This window comes from Antennarius striatus, chromosome 20 (assembly GCF_040054535.1).
Source record: "Antennarius striatus isolate MH-2024 chromosome 20, ASM4005453v1, whole genome shotgun sequence".
Classification (NCBI taxonomy): domain Eukaryota; kingdom Metazoa; phylum Chordata; class Actinopteri; order Lophiiformes; family Antennariidae; genus Antennarius; species Antennarius striatus.
Genome location: NC_090795.1, coordinates 10922823 through 10944407, shown reverse-complemented (window position 1 = coordinate 10944407; position 21585 = coordinate 10922823). Strand labels below are relative to the sequence as shown.

Genomic DNA, 21585 nt, shown 5'->3' with positions numbered 1-21585 from the left:
TCATTTTATTGACTGTAATGGAAAATGTAGGGGACTTGTTTTAACATATAAATTATGTGTATCCCCACAACCCCTCTGATAATCTGCTTTTGGTATGCACCTCTGAAATGATGGGTGGAAGTGTAGTTCAAGACATATATTTATGATGTAAAATATTGTATTATGGATATTGAGAGTATTTCATAACATTCATTTGCTGTAAGAAATATGACCTACAGAAATAGTCATTTGCATGCACGTGTGTTGAGGTCCTGCATGTAGACACCTGTACGTGTTGGCAAATGTTCACATGTGGGTGTAACTGTGGGATTTGTGGGGCTGGATGATGTGCTTCAGAGGTTTCCTCACTTCCTCTGTTTGCTGGAGGTGCTGTTTAAAACCATTAGAAGCATCCTGTTTAATTCAAAACAGACTGATATTTTCTCATTTAAAATAAAGAGTGCATATGTCCATGAAAGGAGCGAGGAAAGAAATAATGACTGTTATTGTGCAGGATGACTCAGTTCTTTCCGAATGAAATAAACTATTTAAATGGAGGGTGACAGGAGCAAATTCGTGGATAACTGTACATATTTCGTTGAACATTTCATCTTGTCTCTTTCCTCTCCTTTCGCTTTTAATGTTAAAATGTTGAATCTTATGCATCTTCCCTTTTGGTTCAAAAACTGCACAAAGACTGTGGGCCCAACTCCTATGAAGTGCTCCCACATGCCAGCATATCCAAGACATCTCCCACTGAAATGCACTGCTTCTGTCTAAATCCAAACCCAGACACATGAAACAAAAGGGGAATGAAAAGGAAGAGTGAGAGAGAGAGGGAGGAAAGGAAAATAAGCTCCTGGCTTCCTCTTACCATCACTAATTCCTCATTTCCTCTTAGAATGCACTGCAAGCCCTCCGAAAATTGTGCGCTATAGTGTGGGCAAGAGTAGAGAGGGAAGATATCCGAGCCAATCCTGATATTCTAAGACAAATCTTATCAGCATTTCCACTGCTATCAAGGAGGACAACAACAGGTTTGTCTGTATAGCACAGCTGAGTGTTTGCCGAGGAGAGGAGGGAAAGAAGGGTGACACGAGGCATTTACTCTGCCATACTTAAAGCTTTTTTTTATAACTCTGAATCAGATCCCAGGTCTGCATTCATTTTATGCCAGTTTTTACCCAATCCTTTATTCTTGATGGGGGCTGAAGACAATATTATCGGGATGCTCTAGCTCAGTGAATACGCCCACCAGCACATTGACAGTGTCCACATATGCTAAATGCTCCAGCTCAGGTCTTTAGAGTTGCCATGAGAGCACTGGAGGAGTCCTTTCTAAGCCTGAACAAAACTCGGATTGGGATCAGGAAAATATTGACTTTGCGGCTTCTGTTTTAATGTCTCTCTTTTCATACACACATCATCAGTGAAGATACATAAACATGGTATCAGATCTAATCCAGTGGTCAATATTGGCCATCAAAAATTAAGTATGTGGGCTCATTAGATTAGCCCACTTATTCCAAGAGGTTTAGGGAAGTGGAATGGCTAAATGTGAAAACATGCTACACCTTATACATCCTCATTATGCAAAATGAGTTTCTTAACACAACAAAATCATATTTGTGTCAGTACAGGCTTTTTTCTACTTCTTTTTTTCCCCCTTCCGATTAAGTCCAACTGCGCTTCAGAATCTCAAAGACGTGGAGAGAAGAGACTGAATTTTTCAGTGCATTTGTATTTCATTTTCATTCCAATAAAACATTACTTCCTTATATAAATGCATAATTGATCTTGGGTTTGATTTACATGCATGGATTAAATGTCATCTTTGAAAAGTTGTTGTTTTATTCATACTGAAATCCCCTGAGAAAAACCTAGAGGCTGTGTGTGGCATATTTTCATATGCCGTCTCTTACAGTAATATAACTTCTCATAACCCTTTCAGTCTAGAAACTCGGCGGTCTCCACTGCACCAATGAAACAAAAGAAAACAAAGAGGAAGAGGATCTTCAAAATAATGCTGTACTGGGAAAGTTTGTCTTATTGTTTGATTTTATCTGAAGGGTTCGTTTGTTTTTGGTATTACATCTGACTAAAACTTTCCGATTAAGTTCGTGCCAAAGGGTCATTTGTGTGTTGAGTAAAAATATTTTAATGCTGATAATCACAAGCAACACATACTGTGTACTTTTTTTGCTGTACTGTAACTTAGATTATTTCTATTTTACATTTTGAAGCATAATTTAAAATTTAATTTGTTTTCATTCAACCGGTCACAGGGATTGCTGAAGCCTATCCCATAAGACTTACGTACATGAGGCCGGGAGACACTGTGCCAATGTATCATGGAGCCACAGAAAAAACATCCACTCAAACCATGCACACCTATGGACAATTTGGAACTGACCGATCCACCTAAATTTCATGTTTGTGGAGGTAGGAGGACCCGGAAAAAGCCCATGCAGACACAGGGAGAACATACAAACTGCACAGAGAGGACTCGAGCCCAGAACCGTCTTAGAGCAAGGTTTTGTCCCACCATGCCTTTGGACAAAACTGCAGCATAGTCTCAACTGTATACAGTGGGCCCTTGCACATTTGCGCATCAATGCTCGAGACTTCACCTCATCGCGGATTTTTGGTAGGCAGTCACGTGACACCGTAAACGCAGTCTATTGGCTGACGGCATCCAGAAGTGCGCTATGTTCCATGAGTCTCAGACTTATGAGAGACACAAAAGTACTTTAAACAGTCAATAACTTTGTGGGAAAAGGTAATACAGATAGAAGGTGGTTTAATATCAGTATGTCAGTATGTCATAAATGTTTAAATTACCATAAATATTAAGACAAATAGTTTGTCGTTCTATCGTGGAATTCGTTAATCTCGTGTGGTTCCTGGAACACATTAACCACGAAGAACGAGGGCACACTGTACATTCTATAGAATATCATTACTATCACATTTTTAGTGTGTACAATCTTCAGCTATTGTGTAACATCTTTTTACCAAATCCTCACCATGAACACACTCTGGTTAATTTGCAGGTCAATGTCATAGAAGCGTCCCCGATGAAAAAACGGCTTGGTAGACACGGCCCATTGCTGCTGCTCTTTGTCATTGCACCAGGCCTGAGCTGGACCGCCAAGACGACTGTGGAGGGCCAAAGAGATGGAGTAGAGGCCCTTTGGTAGCTTGTCTCTTGTGGCTCTTAGGCAACACACACAAACCTCCATGGGCTGGGGAGTGCTCTTGTTCCCCTTAATACAAACAGAAACACAGGAATTTGTAAAGAACATGCCTGTGTTTCTTAATATGAAGCTTTTCTATTTGCGTACCATAACATAAGACTACCTATTTATTATACATCAGTCCACTCTGGACAAGTTACCACTTCATTATGTTGTCAATGAATTTCCTACTCATTTCCTAGTCATTGTTAGACTTTCTTCTCTTTTTTCTTTGATAGAGGTGTATTAACTACAACTCAGATATATATATATATATATATATATATATATATATATATATATATATATATATATATATATATATAGAGAGAGAGAGAGAGAGAGAGAGAGATAGATAGATAGATAGATATAGATATAGATATAGATATAGATAGATAGATAGATAGATAGATAGATAGATAGATAGACAGACAGACAGACAGACAGACAGACAGACAGACAGACAGACAGACAGACAGACAGATTGATAGGTTAGTACTACAATAATCCTTGGTGTCAAAATATTATTATTAATGTAATGTTATTTTTTAAGCCAATGCTGTTATGTCTATCTGTCGGATGTTAACATTTACCACTGAAGCATGAGCTACCATATACTATAACACATCTGTCAAAGCAAATAGTTCATCTACCATTAAAACAAACAATTACTACTGTTTGGGAAAATGCTAAGTAAATAAAGTTTCTAATTTAGTCAACACACCAGTTTTCAAAACTCCTCCTCATCATTCGTCTTGCGACCTCCTCTTTTTTATCTTTGTTGGCTACTAAAAAATTCAGTTTGTTTATTTTTCCTATTTTATTAACTGCAAAATTTATCCCGACCGTGTTTATTTTGAATGTTTAACGAACTTTGCTAGAGAGCACTGGAATTTGCACACAGTGAATACTATATAGAGTGAATGTGAGAATTTAGGATGCGGCATAAGATTCTGCAGTGGCCAGAACATTGTTCTTGTCTGGGAATGTAAGAAATTACATCCTCAGACTTATTCACTGATCTACGCTTTCTCCACTGAAGATTAGCTTAATATTATATTACTGTGGCCACAATACCTATTTAAATAAAAGTTTCAAAATACCAGCCTTTTTGTGACAAAGCTCACCCCACTAACCTTCAGGCTACATCAGCCCACTTGTTTATTTTCTTATTTGTTTTGGTGACATGTGTCTCTTTTCTAGAGCTTATGATGACTAACATTGTATGCTGGATAAACAGTATATTTTTTATATCATACCATAACAGAACAATGTGAATACACACACAATTTGTCCCCTGTGGCATCTGTTGAACAGTTGATCTGGCTTAAAGGAGCCACTTAACTTTATCACCAATTCTATATTTTAAACTTATTTTAAATGTCATAATAATGATATCATCGTTCCAGAGATTAGTGGGCATTTTATCATGACATTCATCACAAGTGCTCAAAATATGTAATATTTGTAATGCCCACTTAGTCTTAATCTGATGAAATCTTTATACCGCTTGGACTTTGAAAATATGTAATCAGGAGGTTGCTATCCTCAATGATCCCTTGCCTTTTATCTTATTATAACCATTCTATCCAGTCCAAACTTATCCTAACAAAGTATACATTTTATTCTATCCTATCCTATCCTATCCTATCCTATCCTATCCTATCCTATCCTATCCTATCCTATCCTATCCTATCCTATCCCATTCTCGATTCCAAATCATGACATAGCAACATTCAGAGACTACACGTAAACATGTACACACATTCATACACTTTTACAGAATTTTCCTCTCCTTCCTCCTCCTTATCGCAGAAACACGTACAGAAATGGCACACTCACACACATTCAGTCAGCAGTGACTAGCCTGACCATTGTCTTTCTAGTCTGTAAGGGGGAAATAGTCTGCTGAGCGCTGCAATAATGCCCCTCATCTCCCCACTGTGAGCATCTTTCCATAGCTAAACAAAAACAATTTAGGTAGAAGTGAAATTGGTATAATTGGTGGTAAAGTGGTTTAGCCCACACATCTCACATATGGGAGGAGGTGATGGAGGCCTCCAAACCCACACACCAGAAAGAGTGGAGAAATCAGCAAGGGAATATACCCCCCCGCCCTCCACATAACCTGACATTGCTGTTCAATATATGCTATGTATGTCTTTAACTTCTATTGTTATCTGCCCCACATGCTTGCACAGGTGTCATAAAACAGTCAAGATGGCAAAGCAAAGGTAAAAGGTGAAGTGAGCCAGTTTTCCATATCAGAGGTGGTTTGTTTGCACCAAGCCTGAGTTGTGCCTAAAGTGCCATAACATTACAGCACTCCTACAGATGAGATCAAAGGCTCTAGAAAGGATCCTCCGTGGTTTTGCTGGCAAGCGGCCGTCCTTTCACTGAAACGTCTTTTCAGGGCTTTCCACACATTGACTGATCACACAAAATGCACTCTTAATAGAGACAGGAAATGCCACATACAAAAACTTCCTTTCTTTCTAAGTATGGGCTAATATTCAGAGATTAAGCTTTCTCGTTAATTATTTTCATTTTAATTAGTAAATCTTAATTAACAATGAACATTTACCCTTAAAATATTTTGGCTTCAGAATGAAGGAGGGGGGTGAAAAAAGGAGAGAATAAATATGACAATCTTTTTGGGACCTCCGGGCAGGATTACTGATGCAGGCTGCCTTAGTTATTAAACACGTTCTAAATTAAATGCCTCCATGAATTTTGCACAGAAATATATTTTCATAGTTTTGCATGCCAAATGTGACATTTTATATTTCAGATTCATCTTGCTGCAGTAATTTTAGAGGAATGTCATATAAACAAAGATTTTGTCATTTACCAATGGAAATTACTATGCGTGGCAGGTTTGGCCATTGCTTTCTCTCTTTTTCCCTCCTTCCCTCTCCCTCTTTTGCTCCCTATTCTGCCTGTGCCGGTTGTTTCAAGTCAGCAAGCCATAAAAAATCTTTATCTCAGTGAAACACAGCAATTTGGGAGATAATCGAATGGTGACTGGGGGGCACAAACGCCAGTCTGAGGAATTATACCACAATCTCCCCTGCATTTACAACCTTCCTCAAAGCCAGTTGTCACCCTGGAAGGAAAGCCCCCGACTGAAGATTCATTACATCTTTAAGCCAGCATGGTGGCATGGCAGCCTCATCCCCAGATGCAACACAACAGCACACTCCTCCCACAGCTGGTGATGCTACCACTAAAGCTGCAGCTTCTTTCTCTCTTTCTTGCTTAGTTCTCTTTTCTCTCATCTCCCTCTGTTCCCCTTTTTCATCTCCAAAGACTTCTCCTGCCTCCTACTTAGATTCCTAAAACCACTGACACCATCTACACAAAAAATGTTTATATACCATATAAGGTAATGTAGCAATATAGTTATATGGGTGCCTTTTGCTCAATTCTGAATAGTGGCTGATGTGATTTTGCATTGGCATCTGCACATATAGTACTGAAAAGAATGTACTGTAGTGAAAAATGGGAAGGATTTTAAAAACTCAAAAATAAAGGATGTGATTTTCTCATTCTCCACCAGATCCAATTCACCCCAAAATTTCATATAATTACATCATTTGACTGTCTTTGAACAAACAACCTTGCCGTCTTTTAATTCTCATGATTCGTATACATTTCAGGATCGGTTTCTCCTGTGAAACAATATTTGTGGAGATTAAGGAGTGTGCCACTTCCTGTCTGTGTGCTTTTCCTGTTTTCTACAAATGTCCCAGTGGCAAACCGGTCTCACCTGCCACAGGGGCTGTGATGCTGAAGATGAGGATTCTGGGAGCTCTGTCATCTGGCCATATTTGGCCATCGCTTCCTCCTGGCCTTCTCCCAGTGCTCTGAGTGACGGGCTTTCAGTGGTTGTGCTGCTACACACACACACACACACACACACACACACACACACACACACACACACACACACACACACACACACACACACACACACACACACACACACACACACACACAAACTAACCCTGTTAACAGCCACCTGCATTTTGGACTCGCTGTTGTTCCACTTTGTAGCCAACAGCAGCTCAATCTAATAACACCACAACAAAACACTTTCCACTGGGTCCCTCTCTCTCTTCCTTTCACTCTCTCTCTGCCTTTCCCGGCCTTTCAATCTTATCAGTGGTAATGTAATAAGCGGTTGCTTCACTCTGTCTCCCCGCCACTTCTCTTAATTCCTCAAAATAAAGCAATATCACAGGGGCCCTGGCCTGCCTGTGACTGGGGATAACATGCTTGTAAAAGGAAGGATAATTCAGCAAATAAACGCTCGGCATCAAAGGCAGGCACTGGGTCTTTCCTTCCTTTCGCTCCCTCTCTCTCTTCTCTCTGTTCGCCTATCAAAAGTATTACATGTGCTTTCATCAGTTCACAACAAGGCACAATGTGCTTCCTAATGCAATTACTCGACCTCCATTAAATCAGAAACAGTGGAAACAAATGAATTACACATTTGTTACAAAAACCACAAGTCAGCTCTGCGTCTCTTCTCTTTATTTTTTTTCCTTTCGTACACATAGGGAGAGAAAACATGAAATCATTTCTCATTAAATTTCAGGCAGATGTAGCCCTAGGTAATGCATAGAAAGTCTCCCATGTCTAATAGCCACCCACCATTGATATCAGAAGGAATTTACAGGGTTCAAGGCTGTCGAGAGGAGGTCATCTCACTAAACTCTGAACCTCATTCATCTGACAGAGCTGGTGTCCAACTACCACCCACCCATAAAACAACCAAACACAAGAGAAGATACTAATCTCCAAAGTAGTTTCTTGATTTTATCACGTCGACTGGTATGCTAGCCCATAATAAGTAAAAACTTAAACATGCTAAGATAACTGCCCCCGGGGCTCTCGATATGAGATGATGTCTGATCACTGACTAAAGTGGATGGATCAAGAGCTGATGCACCTTCAAGCTCAATGACATGGACAAATTTCTTAACCCTCGAGCCATACTACCCACAATTCAATGTCTGCCGACAGGAGAAGCCATGCAGAGGACTTATGAATTACATGCCTTCTCATATGTCAGTGGGAATACAAGTGCTTTTCACACAATTAATGATTACAGTCATGTGACATCAGTTGTACACATGGAGAGAAATATGTGTTGGACTCACTGCTGGAGCAGAGTGTTCAGCCTGGGCTGTGGCGCTTCTCTCACTGCTGTGTCGCAGCTTCTCTGTGAAATACAGAAGTGGATGTTTTACCACATCACTGTAAATCTAAATTAAAGCTACTAAAAATATGTCCGGTTTATATTCAAGGTGTAATTGTATTGACTCCACAGATCCTTCATGTAGTATAAATACAATAAATATATACAGTGTGTGGACCTTTACCTTTGCAGTCCCAGAGAAGAGGGCCATTAGTCTCTTCTTTCTTTCTGTCCACTTATTCTGTTTCAGCAGTGCCTTCTGAGCTGCTCGCTAAAAGAATGATTTTTTTCTTTAAATACACACGCACGCTTACTTCAGATACAGCTGTATGAAAGAGTGCAGTGCATCATAATGGCAGAATTAAGCACAAGGACCAACTGCAATGCAATCTGCAGGCAATCGATACCGAGCCAGGCCCTAAAGACATGTAGCGTTTGATGAGTATTTCTGCCGGTTTTACATTCAGTCAGCACATTCACACTCCCCATTCAGATGCATTGACAATGCTAAGTGACAGCGTCTCGCCCTGTACAGGCTTTGTATGGCAGAATAGAGAAAGAAGAAAAACACTATTATTTTTAAAATAGATGTGAAATCTCTGGAGGATAATGTGCTTTCAATGAGAGGTGGGTGTGGAAACAGTAGAGGAGCGCATATGTATTATGGCAGGATGAGATAACTCTGATCCCAGTACTGATACAGTACACAGAAGATGCTACTGATTATCCAGTATGGAAGGATGAGTCAACTGTTACTGTGGCTTCTAAGTGATGAAACGACATTGTTAACCATTTTTCCCCAATTACACTGACTTTATATTCATATAATTCAGTACTCCTACTCTCTTTTCAAGCAAGATTAGAACTAAAAATACAGTGGATATAAGTTCTGCATTCTGTTTTCATGTGCATTAATGTTTGGGTTTCTTTGCTATCTAGATTTGCCAACACAATTGAAAGATTGTGTTGTCATATCCTCACCCATTTCTTTTCTGACTGGTGGAATACAAACACTTGCTCTCAAAGAAGCTTCAGATCTTAATGCTAGTTGACAATATCCTCACTCCGCAGTTGCAAAATAAAAAGTAGTCACGCTCCATTTTCCTTGAAAAGACTGTAAGACAAGCAAAAAACAAAGAAATTCAGCTTCTGTCAGACACAGATATGCATATTAATGCATATCAAAGTTCAAAGATGGTTAAAAAAAAATAAAGTCATTGTCTGAGGATATCATGTGTAGCATAGATATTATTGCTGAATCCCTTGAATTTATTTTGAGTTGGGGATGAATGAGTTATCTAACCTTGAATGGATGTTCTACAAAAAGCAATTTCACATGAATGCATTCAGTTGAGATTCAAACCATCTGCAGTGAGAATGAAGTGCTGAACTGTTATAAAGATAGCTGTGGGAAATGAAGGTTGGGGACAAAAGGTGGAGCGAAAAAAATAACAAATATGGAAAGAAAGTAAAAGAAAGTCACACACACATATATATGTATATACACAAAGACAAAACAACAGATGAATGCACACATGCACACTCTCCATGTCCATTAGTGAAAGCCACTGATACACAGCGTAATGGACATGGCTGATGTGCTGGTGAATATGGGATGATGACACAGATATTCCTCTTTGTAGCGCTGACCTGCTGCAGTGAAAGGCTGCCAAGCGTGATCATGTCAGGCCGCACAAGCTCCCTCAGCTGCTGGGCGTAGTGGGGGATCACCTCCTTAGCCACCTCCTTTACTTCTGCTGCAAGAAGTAAAAGTGGCATCACAAACATTTAAGTATTTGTCAGAAATAAAATGTTACCGCAGCATGAGGCCTAGTTTTTGTGCATCACTCATCTTTTTTGGGAAAATAACACACATCCATGGAACGAGTCATTGTTAATTTATTATTATTTTTTATATCACATCGACAACATATTTATAATACTACGGTATAATATTATATATAATGCTAAAATATCATCTTAAAAACTTCATGTGTGTGAGCATACAATAAAAAGTGAAAAAGAAAATAAAGCATAGCATTACTTTTTATAGTGTTCTTTCTTTCCATTAACATCCCTCCCGTTTGGAGTCCAGCCTCTCCTCCCAGCCCGACGCTAGCCCCTGTCTGGGTTTTGGCAGTGGTGTGAGCCTGGGAGGGCCCAGAGCCCGAGGCATCACCACCACCGTGGAGCAGCAGTCGCCACTGAAGCACCGGATCACCCGCCTTCACCTCCAACACCTCCTCATCCCTGGAGGCTAGCAGCGTACCTGGAGAGTTACGCATCAGCGGGCATGCACAGGAATGCACACATACAGACACACACATGCATTACTGATGGATGCGCATACTTACCACATACAAAAAGACAAGAACTGTAGCTCATACAAACCACAGTGTCATATTCACGCCCACTCTTGTAGCAATTTGTAATGCTCACGTTATGATCTTGATATATACATGTATATATATATATATATATATATATATATATATATATATATATATATATACTGTATATATATATATATATATATATATATATATATATACTGTATATATATATATATATACTGTGTGTATATATATATATATATATATATATATATATATATATATATATATACTGTATATATGAACATGGAACTACTTTATCTGGGTAGCCTACTTTTATTTTTATTTCTTTTTCTAAAATGCTTATAGTAGTTTATTCAGGCAATCGTACATTGTCATAATGTTATAAAATCGTGCAAAGAATTTCTGCATTTTATTCTACAATAAACAGTTTTTTTGTTTACTGTAAGAATGGAAAATAAGAGAGAAAAAAAGGTAACGCAAAACAGATATTGTCTTTGTTTCCATTCAAGGAATCAACGGAAGGTGTTGTATCTGTAGTCTATGATACTTTAGGATAATCTAATGTACATTAAAAGGACATTTTCTTCAACAAGCGATGTACTAGTTTGTACAACAAACTCGTTCATCGTTAGTTATCAACATTACTTTACACAGAGAAATATAGTCTACATTATAACTTGATTTCTGTGTGTCTTTCCAGTTGTTATGCGCCACCATATTGGTAGAAAGCGTGAGGTATCCTTTGAGTGTTTGTGTATTCAACGTGTGCAGTCTCATATGTATGAAAGCCAAAGCATTTATCACCGCCTAATGCTTCTCACGTAGAAGCTGGTATCAATACTCAACGCCTTACAGAGCTAGAATGAATAGAGCACCAGCTCTATGTTGTTTTCATCTTCATGCCAAAGAGAAAGAATTTATTGAGATGAAAAAAAGAACTCAAGATCTTCAACAGATACAAGGGATTTCTCAAGGATTTCACTCTGAAAAAAATGTCTACAGCACTGGCCAGTGTCCATTTCATTAATACGATGTCTTTTTCATGCTCTTTTCTTGTGAAATATGTATGGTTCTTTGTGGCAGCCTGCAAAAGCAAAGACAAAAGCCCAAAAAGCAGTCACAAAATGTCAGGATCAGTTCTGACATACGCTGATTCTAATGTACAGCAGCAAAGAAAACGTGCGGCCTACACCGGTGGGAGGCATCTATACAACAACATAAGGTGATTGTCTTGAAGTCTATTGTAGCTCGGTGAAGTGCTTACTGGCAGTCACAGCAGTTGGACTCCAACATTACAAGTATGTAAGAGCTCAGTCTCTCTTTCCTTCCATGTGCATGGAGAAACTGTTAATCCAAGATCCTCTTTACTTTTTCTGTGGGATTTCATGAACATTCTAAGACAATGGATGTGGCTGCTAATCTCAGTGGTACAGCTAAATCCGAGACAATGGCAAATAATACAAGCCGGCTGAATTCTACCGTGTTGAAGCAGACCTAAACCCATCACTAGTGTGCTGGAATTACAAGAGAGATGTGCGTCATGTCAACAGGATCTGATGCGACTGTCTTCACCCAGAACAATGCTAAGCTTAAACTATCTCAGTGATGCCTGGTTGGTTACATATTTAAATGAAACCAAGTTAATGAGAAAAGGCACGCCTACTGCTTGACAATGGCTGTGCTTGGAAAGCACCGACTGCTGGTGAGGGTCCATTTCTAGTCTTATTTTTACTTCTATGCCAGCGCTGCTTTCTAGTGAGAGTGAACAAGAAAGGGGTTTTTAATTTGTCTGTTGGGTGATACTGTCTGCTGCTTTTAAATACACAAGAACTATAGTTTTGCTGTATTTCAAAAGACAACTTCAGTAATTTGGTTTTGTGTCACATTTTGTTTTGTCAAATAAATCAAAGTAAAGAAAGTTTAGAAAATAGACACAAGCATTACTCAAGAGGAAAACATTAATTAGCTATTTTTTTGTTTCCGCATCTGAAAATCCATGACAAAAATTACATATTTGCATATTTACACATGATCCCAACAAAAAAATATATAATCAACACAAGTAACTCAAGAATTTATGTAACAAAATCAATAATTGTTTATCGCCATTCAAAATGACAGAAATTTAATCCAAAAGCAAATTAATTTTAAACATTTTGATTTTTTTTTATGATTGAGAACAGCAGAACAGAACAAAACAAAAAGAATGAACAAAAATACAGTAAATACCAGGTATATCTATGGATGTTTCTTCCTCATCCAGTAGTGCTGTCATTGTCTGGTACAGCCTGTTTTCATCAGAGTTCAATACTGCTAGAAGTCAAAACAATTATACAATGAGTACAACCTAAAAGGTGCTGGAAAATTACATGCATTTGTGTGCTTCAAAATTACTTTCTACTTATGAGACAAGTCAATCTAAACCATATCTCAACATGCAAACTCGAAATATTAGACGTGGCTTGAAAGGGGCGGAAATCAAGTTTATACAGAGGGGAATGAAATAGAAACGTTAACATGCCTGTTAGCCGGCCTGTCATCATGTGATGAGATTTGATTTGGTGAATCCTTTGATATTACACGGCAGTGATATCCAAAAGATACAGGTGAAATGGCTTCTCCATTAATAGCCATGTTTCATTATAACATGCATATTACTTGGCTCCCAGGAGCTCACTTTTAATAGGCCTACTTTAGGAGGGGGGCTGAAAACTATTGATATGGCTCTGCTTGTGTCATTTGGCAGGGAAAGAAAAAGCCATGATGAAATGAAAACTGACCAATGATACGTGACCTTCATCAATGACAGCGAGTTGGCAAGCCAATCTAGTTGTGCCATCACTTGGTGTATTTACATAGACTATCATGTCATCGCAAATGGCGGCTTGCTACCAGTGATCTCTCTCACCTCACTTTAATGAACCGAGGAGAACTATTATGACAGAGAATGGCATACTTAATTCCAGCTCATCTTCAGCGCTGACCCCAGTCATCCTGCAATGCCTTGGGTCTGTCTGCTCCGCCGACAATGGGTCAAAGTAATTTTGGGCACATTTATTTCCTGTGGAAAGTGCAAGAGGAGAGAAGAGAATGAGAGAAAGAGGGGATGGGAGTTGCTGGGAGTGGGGTGGGGTTTGAAGGCAAGGGAAGGGAAGGGAAGGGAAGGGAAGAAGGGAGTTGTACAGGTTCAGGTTAGTGGTTATTAGAAGCACATGAAGCGAAATGTTAATTTTGAAACCCACACTGTCTCAGGGCAGGGGCAGCCGCTACTACCAGATAAGGTAGAGCCAAGATGAGACAGGAGTACAGAGGCAGAAAGAGAAGTGGGAAAGAGACTGCCGGTTTTCTCGATGCACCTCTCCATGGCCTGCCATGCTCTGGGGCCTAATTAGCATGCCGCAAAAGGTCACGGCAGGCAATCTCTTAAATACGACTGCCATATGTTTGCCGTGTTCAAAAGGAACTAATGAGAAAGTCTACAAGCTCAAAAGTACCTGGAATTTCAAAGACAATACCTTCTAAATACTCCAAGGTCAGCGGCCTAAAGAACCGGGCAAGTTTGGAGGAGCAGATCCAAAGGAAAATAACCTCAGCCCATGTCTCATTGACTTCTTATTAGCAATCACTGACCTGTGGGTATCAAGTCTACTCCACAGAGTTTATGGGAATCCGATGGCTTCAGGGTCTTTCTATTAAGGGTACACCCCACCAAGCAGCTTTCTTAACCCCAAATCATTCTCATTATAGGCCTTGAATATTTCTCTCCAATCTAAATTGCTTTACTTGTATTTCACAGCTTGTGGGGCAAAAAATGCATGGTGCATTAAACCATGTTCTATATTCCACATAAGGATCACCGTTGCAGAAGCCTCAGCCTCAACAGCACATGGATGCATAAAAATTCAAGTGTAGGAGCTCTACCATCAATTGGACTGATATATTTAAATGAAGAACAGATTCCTCAACAATGCTATATGCTGATTGTGAACTCCATGTCTGAAGTTCAATGTGTCTTTAACAGATATCGAACAATTTCTTTGCAAATAGCTCTGAGGTTATGAAATTTTTTTTTTTCATATATTAGCATAATGGTGGTATTTTCTTAAGTCACATCTGCAATTTACTTGAATAGTCTGAATGTCTAGTTGTTTATCTCCATAACAAAAAAATATCCTCAATTAGGCATTACTTGCACAGTATTGTTAAATAGTTACTAGTTTTGATGTTTATAGTTAACAGACACAGATAATTAATTAAATCTGCCTTTGTGGTCAGTGAACAGTTGACCATCTTCACACTCTCTAATAACAAACTGTTTCTTAATATTTCTTTTATTTTAACTCTGATCTTAGGATCTGAGCTGAAATCTAATGATGAAAAATTAAAATCAAGAGAACACTGCTATTATCTTTGATATCTCTTCTTTTTTTTTTCTTTTTTTTTTGGAAAAAGCATTGAAAGTTAACAGTAAAAATGGTTATGGTTCCAGCCAAATGTGAGGGAATCTATCGTGACACCCTTTGGATCTTATGACATACATAAGAGACTTTCACTGTTGGTTACAGCACAAAATCTCAAATTTTCCTTGGACACCAGACACTCAATGTTTTCATTGCTTAAAATAAATGTGATATAGGCCCAATAAATACATTTGAGCATAAACAAAGAAGACACAGATTTCAAAGACGTTTGCTTGATCACTTGAAGTAACTTCAGTCAGTCAGTCATCTTCAGTACCCACTTCTTCCGCTGTTACGGGTCGCAACGTTGCTGGAGCCTAACCCAACGGACTTGGGGCGTGAGGCAGGGTACACTAAGACTGACAGTTTTCTTCCATCGATTTAGCATTAGTCTCTTATATATCAATGATCTAACTGTCTTGGCCTAATTTCTTTGTCCATATACTGGCAGTTTAAAGTGGAATCCTACCTCATATGCATGAAACATCATGACAACAATGGATAATTATTACTATCCACACACAGCATAAGCAAAATAAAAACACATTAAATCTAAAATCTAAAATATGACTCATCCCTGAGAAAACTGGCACACTTGCAACCTTGAACACATCCTAATTTACCATCCCATTCCTCAAGAGTTCTCCCTGACATACTGAATTATAACGGGGCATATTTGTATGCCTGATTGGCCTTGAGCCGTGTTTCGGGGGCGTTGTGAGAACACCACACAGACAGCAGATCGGCTTGGTAGCATAGTAGCGTATGTAAATGTACTCTCCTATGACTCCAGCCCACCACAAGGCATGTAGCTGAGAGTGGGAGTCAAGGCTGATTGTGTCGAGGGTACTTCTAGATAGAGATAGAACACCCACTACTGTAGCATTCCCCAGCAAAGAAACAAGTTATATGAGGGTTGCTTGTTAGGACAAGCTTGCTTTGGAATGCAGGGACCAAGGGCCTCCTGAATAGAGAGAGAAAAGTAAGAGGGAGTGAGAGGAAGGTTGGATCAGGAACACATCTACTGTCAATAAATTTGAAGCTAATAAAGAATGAAGCTTCACCTCTCTCTTTGGCAAGGGCTTGAAGCTCCATTTTTTTGGGGGGGTGGGGGGTGGGGGGGTGCAAGGGTGCTATGTGGCCTGTCACCTTGAATTTCTCTCCCTGGACGAACAGAAGGAACATAAAGCTCGGCTTTTCCAACTCAATCGAAGACTGGGTTTGCTTTGGCTACCAGAGACACTCTCTCTTCTCTTCCTGACAAAATAAGTAAAAGCATAAATAAAAACACAAACACTGGCATGAAGACATAATACAATAGTCTGGTCAAAGCAGCAAGTGAAAAACAAGCATGTTTGATGACAACAATTTAAAATGATTTTCTAGCTTTGATTGCTCCCCAGAATATTGAGGCGCATCCTCCTCGAGTGACACAAAAACACAATTAGGTTAAAATTAAATCAGAATCTTCCAAAGGAGGAGGGAAAAAAAGAAGAAGAAATGATTAAAATAATTACAAATTGCACCCTGACAAGCAAGAGCAAAATTTAGCCCAAAGCCATTTGTCTGTAATTAGTTAATTAATCCTTACACAAATTATGAGCAATAACTCATCAAGCAGGACTCACCCATCAGAAATTCAGCCGACTTGGATTTCTTCTGCTTAGGTTGCTGCAGAGCCTTCTGCTGTAACTTCTGGAGGGAAATTGTTAAATGAATAAATTAGCTGCAGAATGAAGATCATCATTTATGATCCGCAACTAACGCAGTATTTTAAATATGGGACGACACTAAAATGTCATTTAATTTACATCGCCGCTAAAGGGGTCAAGCACTAATTGAACAACAGGAGTGGAAAAGAATTTAATCATAAATAGATAAGAAAAGTTGACATGAATGTGTAATGAAGGTCACATTAAAATACTTCCTCCTTGTTTCTAAACTGAATGAGCAACAACACTCTCTCCTGGAAAATTATGCATTTTTACACAGGCTACATGAGAATACACAGACGTGGTGTGCAAATGAGTATGGAAATTCAGGCACACTTCTCATTACTTCATTCACATGAACTCAACCTAAAAAAGCTGCAAAAGAGAGAAAATAGCTTTAAATAGCTCCACAGAAGGTCCCCATGTAATTTGTGTTTGCTTACAGAAAAGAGTTTATCTAACTACCTGACTGTCTTTTTCTGTCTAACTGCCTGCCTCTATCTATCTATCTATCTATCTATCTATCTATCTATCTATCTATCTATCTATCTATCTATCTATCTATCTATCTATCTATCTATCTATCTATCTATCTATCTATCTATCTATCTATCTATCTATCTATCTATCTGTCTATGCTTGGTTAACACTATTTTTCTTCAGTAGGTTTTGTAGGTGGTCTCCATGGAATGGAAAGAAGGGAGGAATGAATGAATAAAAGCAAGTATGGGTTCCTTTGAAATCAAGAATACGTAGGAAAAACTGTAGTCCCACATTTCTCTGATTTCTGTGGACGAGCAGAACAATAAGAAAATGGAAGTAAAAGACATAAGTAGTTGTTTAAGTTATGGATATGTTTACATAAGAAAGCACCATATAAAAGAGCACCGTTGCTCAAAGCGTACAGAACTTTTGAAGCATCATTTTATGCAGATTTCAATGATGAACTGCGTTCATGCCCATGAACAGCATGTATTTGTATACAATATTTCATTTCAAAGGCAAAATCAAGGGGCAGAGGGGGGGGGGGGGGTTTATTTCAACTCTAAATGACAGAGCAATTAAACTAGAGAAGGACTACTTCCAGACCAATCCAGTAAGAGGAGTTTTTGTAAATCTGTTTTTACATTCAACAAGCCCTACAGCAAGACATTCATTTATACCACTGAGATTAATGCTTATCTAATTGTAACTTATTTAAAAACCATTTTCTTTTCGACTGGGTACCAATCAGTTTTTCGCCGTGTTTCATACGCTATGGATTACAGTCTCGCAAATTCAACACTAGTGATGAGTGTCTCCTCATATTTTCTTGTATTCCCTTATTTTCTTTTCGTTTCACACACCTTCCTGTGAAACAAATAATGTTTGGTTGCATATGCAAATTGAGAAACTCCCTGAAACACTTAGGGGAAAATTAATTCAGGTAATTTTACTAATGCAAATATTGCACACCCTTTCCTTTGCTAGTTTAGCGAAATTGTGTTGTGAACTAAAGCATCCATTTTAACAAGCTACATTATATCTGCATCATTATCTAGTATTAAACGGTTGATCCTTATTAGAGCCTTACAGCGAATTCTGAAAACCTAAATAAAAGAATTAAACATAATTCAACTTTACAGGAACTTGTTTCATTGCTTTATTTGATACTGTAGTGCCATACAGTCATCAACACATAGACTTATGGGAATGTTATTGTTGGAATTATATTTATGTAGTATTTCCTTGCTTTAGTAATTAATCATCATATAAGAATAATGAAGGAGAATAACTCTATTTATCTCACAAATTATTGCCTCTGCCCTCGGGGCTAAAGGCACTTTGGAGAGATGAGCAAAAATCAAAGGAGAAATCACACTAAATTTTATCTCAAGCTACACAAATGTGTTTTGTTTACCACCCTAATTACTGCACAGCATAATTTAGAATGTCACAATTGACTCTGTAATGTAACACAAGTCATAAAATTTCAAAATTACTACAGATTTTTTAGTATTTTATTATCGTCCTTTTACTCTTTTCCGGATGGGCACGGTTATGTTTTGCTCTCTTGTCTAACAGCACCCATATTTCCCATGATGCTAAGCAAATTAGCTCCATGTCCTGCAAATGTCAATAAGTCCTCTGGTTACTGTGAATGTATTCAATGCTTGCCTTAAGTTCAGTTACAGTGTTTAAAAAAACAGTAAACACACAAGGAGAATCACACAGAAGGAGTACAGTACATACACCCCAGGCCCAAAGCTTTGGGTCATTGTCACTAAAAATTTAATCCACACAGCACCATGTGAGCCACTCTGTCTAGAGAGCTAAGAAAAATGCCTTGTTCTCATATCGCTCTCCAGACCCTACTGACAATGACAGCATGGTCCTTGCAATGCAAGGACTGTTGTTTAATGTGCCATAACCGGATGGAACATGCAGATGTTGTATTTCTAATACAATAACCCACAATTCAATCCTCTGGGGGGAGGTGGGTCTTTAGAGTTCAAGGTGTGTATGGATGTTCAATGCTGCTCCAGTTAGAACAGTGTGTTCATGCTCTTGTTATCTGGAGGCACCTCTAGTGCCCCCTTCATTCGTCGAACATTCCTTCAAGCAGCAGAAAAATCACTTACTTTGTAGTAAACATGACAAATCATTTTTAAGTGGTGACAAAAAAAAAACCCATCCATGACTTTCTATCCTTTCTTTCTTTAAATGTGATTGTTGTCAAAAGGAATTGAGCACAACAATGCCTTGTTCAGTTCTTGTTCCATTCAAAGGCATAGCTAGAAGGGCTTGGGGAAGACCGCTCGCTGCTAGGGGCTGGTGGGCACAGACCAGCTAGAAAGTGAATTTTGCATACTGTACGGATCATCGCCCAGTTCAGCCCAGTCACATTGAATCTGCCATCAACCAATTGTGCTTCATGAAACCGTCAACCCTCATTTACGTCTGCCTGTTTTCTTCCCCACGCAGCTGTAAACAAGGCGCCAGCTCTGAGCTGTCTTCCTCTGTCCCCGTGCGCTTTGCTTGCCAGAGGAGCATAGACAGCAAAACCTCAGCTTCACAGAAATACTTAAAGCTACCATTTCCAGACAAGGGCTCTGTGCGATGAAATATATGTCAAGAACAAGAGTGTTTTTGAAAATGAGGTTTAAGAAGATCCCTACATATCATTTGTCTCTTTCCGGAATTGGTGCTTAGAAATGTTTTACTGTTTTGTGACAATTTTTAAGTAATTTCACCACTGGGATTATAGGGTGATCAGAATTTGAATGTAAATGAAACTAAACAAAATAAAGAAAAATAATTTAAATGACACACACAGCGAGAGACAGCGAGAGAGAGGGAGAGAGAGAGAGAGAGAGAGAGAGAGAGAGAGAGAGAGAGAGAGAGAGAGAGAGAGAGAGAGAGAGAGAGAGAGAGAGAGAGAGAGAGAGGGAGAGAGAGAGAGAGAGAGAGAGAGAGAGAGGAGAGAGAGAGATTAAACTAAAGTGACTTCATATTAAACTGAAAAAGACATTTTTACCCTTTAAATTTGGGAACTTCATTGATAAAGCAGCCTCACATATGCATGGTATTTGCGACCCACCAAACACTTGCTTATTAAACAACAATCACGTCAGTTGGTGTAGACAGAAAACATAATTAGCATTCAAGCTTAATTAATCTATGCTGGCCCCCTTAAAGTGAATTAGTCAATTATTTATGCATGTGTGCTCCTTTGATGCTATCAGATTATGTATGTTACTGGAAAAAACCTTGAAAATGACTTTGAAAAGTTTTCACTATACAATTTCTCTACAAGCTTCTGCACTGACTTTGGAATGTCAAAGAAGACCATGTACAGTGAGTGGTTACAGAAGGAATAAATATTCCTTCACCACATTATCATACTTCTATAGACTTCCAAAATCACCACAACATATATTTCAGTGTCAATGAAGATAAGACTGCAAATCATTGTCTGAAATCCAAAGTAAAATACAAAATAAATCTGCCAAATATGTACTTTTTGTGTGCCCTGATCTGTGGAATGTAAATCTAACACAGGTCGGATCAAGGTCTTTCCCAGGATCATGGGAACTCCTAGGGATTTTCAAGAGCCTTTTTGTTTTTACCCTTGAGAACCAGGCACTGGCCTCTGTGCCCCTCAATCCCCCATTCAGGACCCAGAGGCTGCGCAGAGGAATGCTAAATGTCAATGGTCAGACTGTACCAGCACCTTCGGAGAGAAAGAGAGAGAGAGAGATGGAGGTACAGGGCCTGACCTCCTTGTGTTCGGCTGCACTGCTACGAGAGGCCAGAAGTGAAACTGTACTCACACTGCTGAAGGTGTCCATCTCCACAAACTGCAAGATAGCCTCTCAAGCTGACCTTGATCTCTGAACAATGTCAAGGCCTGCAAAACATAATGTGTGAAGATATGGTGAGGAGCACGTCAAAACAAATAACAGTTTCCAGATATACAAAACCAAACATAAGGAGAATCTCTTACTGACCTAGAACTTTTAAACTGCCTATATTTAAAGTTTGTTGGTGCTGTTACAGCTCTTTTGATGGCTTATTGCAGCACAAAATCATTCCATACAATGTTGCAGCATGCCCCCCCCCCACTTTCATGTGTTTAAAATTGTTATCTCTGCAATG

General features: G+C 38.9%; 1 protein-coding gene across 1 annotated transcript in view; it reads right to left on the bottom strand.

The window, feature by feature from the left end:
- The window catches only part of ofcc1 (orofacial cleft 1 candidate 1), a 73725-nt gene extending 52447 nt beyond the window's left edge, over positions 1 to 21278 (bottom strand). Inside the window, 12 exon segments of the mRNA XM_068304590.1 lie at positions 3006 to 3236; positions 6976 to 7111; positions 8381 to 8442; positions 8603 to 8689; positions 10069 to 10161; positions 10458 to 10687; positions 13005 to 13088; positions 13732 to 13836; positions 16300 to 16348; positions 16350 to 16488; positions 16860 to 16930; positions 21207 to 21278. Coding sequence (XP_068160691.1) covers positions 3006 to 3236; positions 6976 to 7111; positions 8381 to 8442; positions 8603 to 8689; positions 10069 to 10161; positions 10458 to 10687; positions 13005 to 13088; positions 13732 to 13836; positions 16300 to 16348; positions 16350 to 16488; positions 16860 to 16930; positions 21207 to 21278 — 1359 coding nt within the window.
- Between the last annotated feature and the right edge of the window lie 307 nt (positions 21279 to 21585).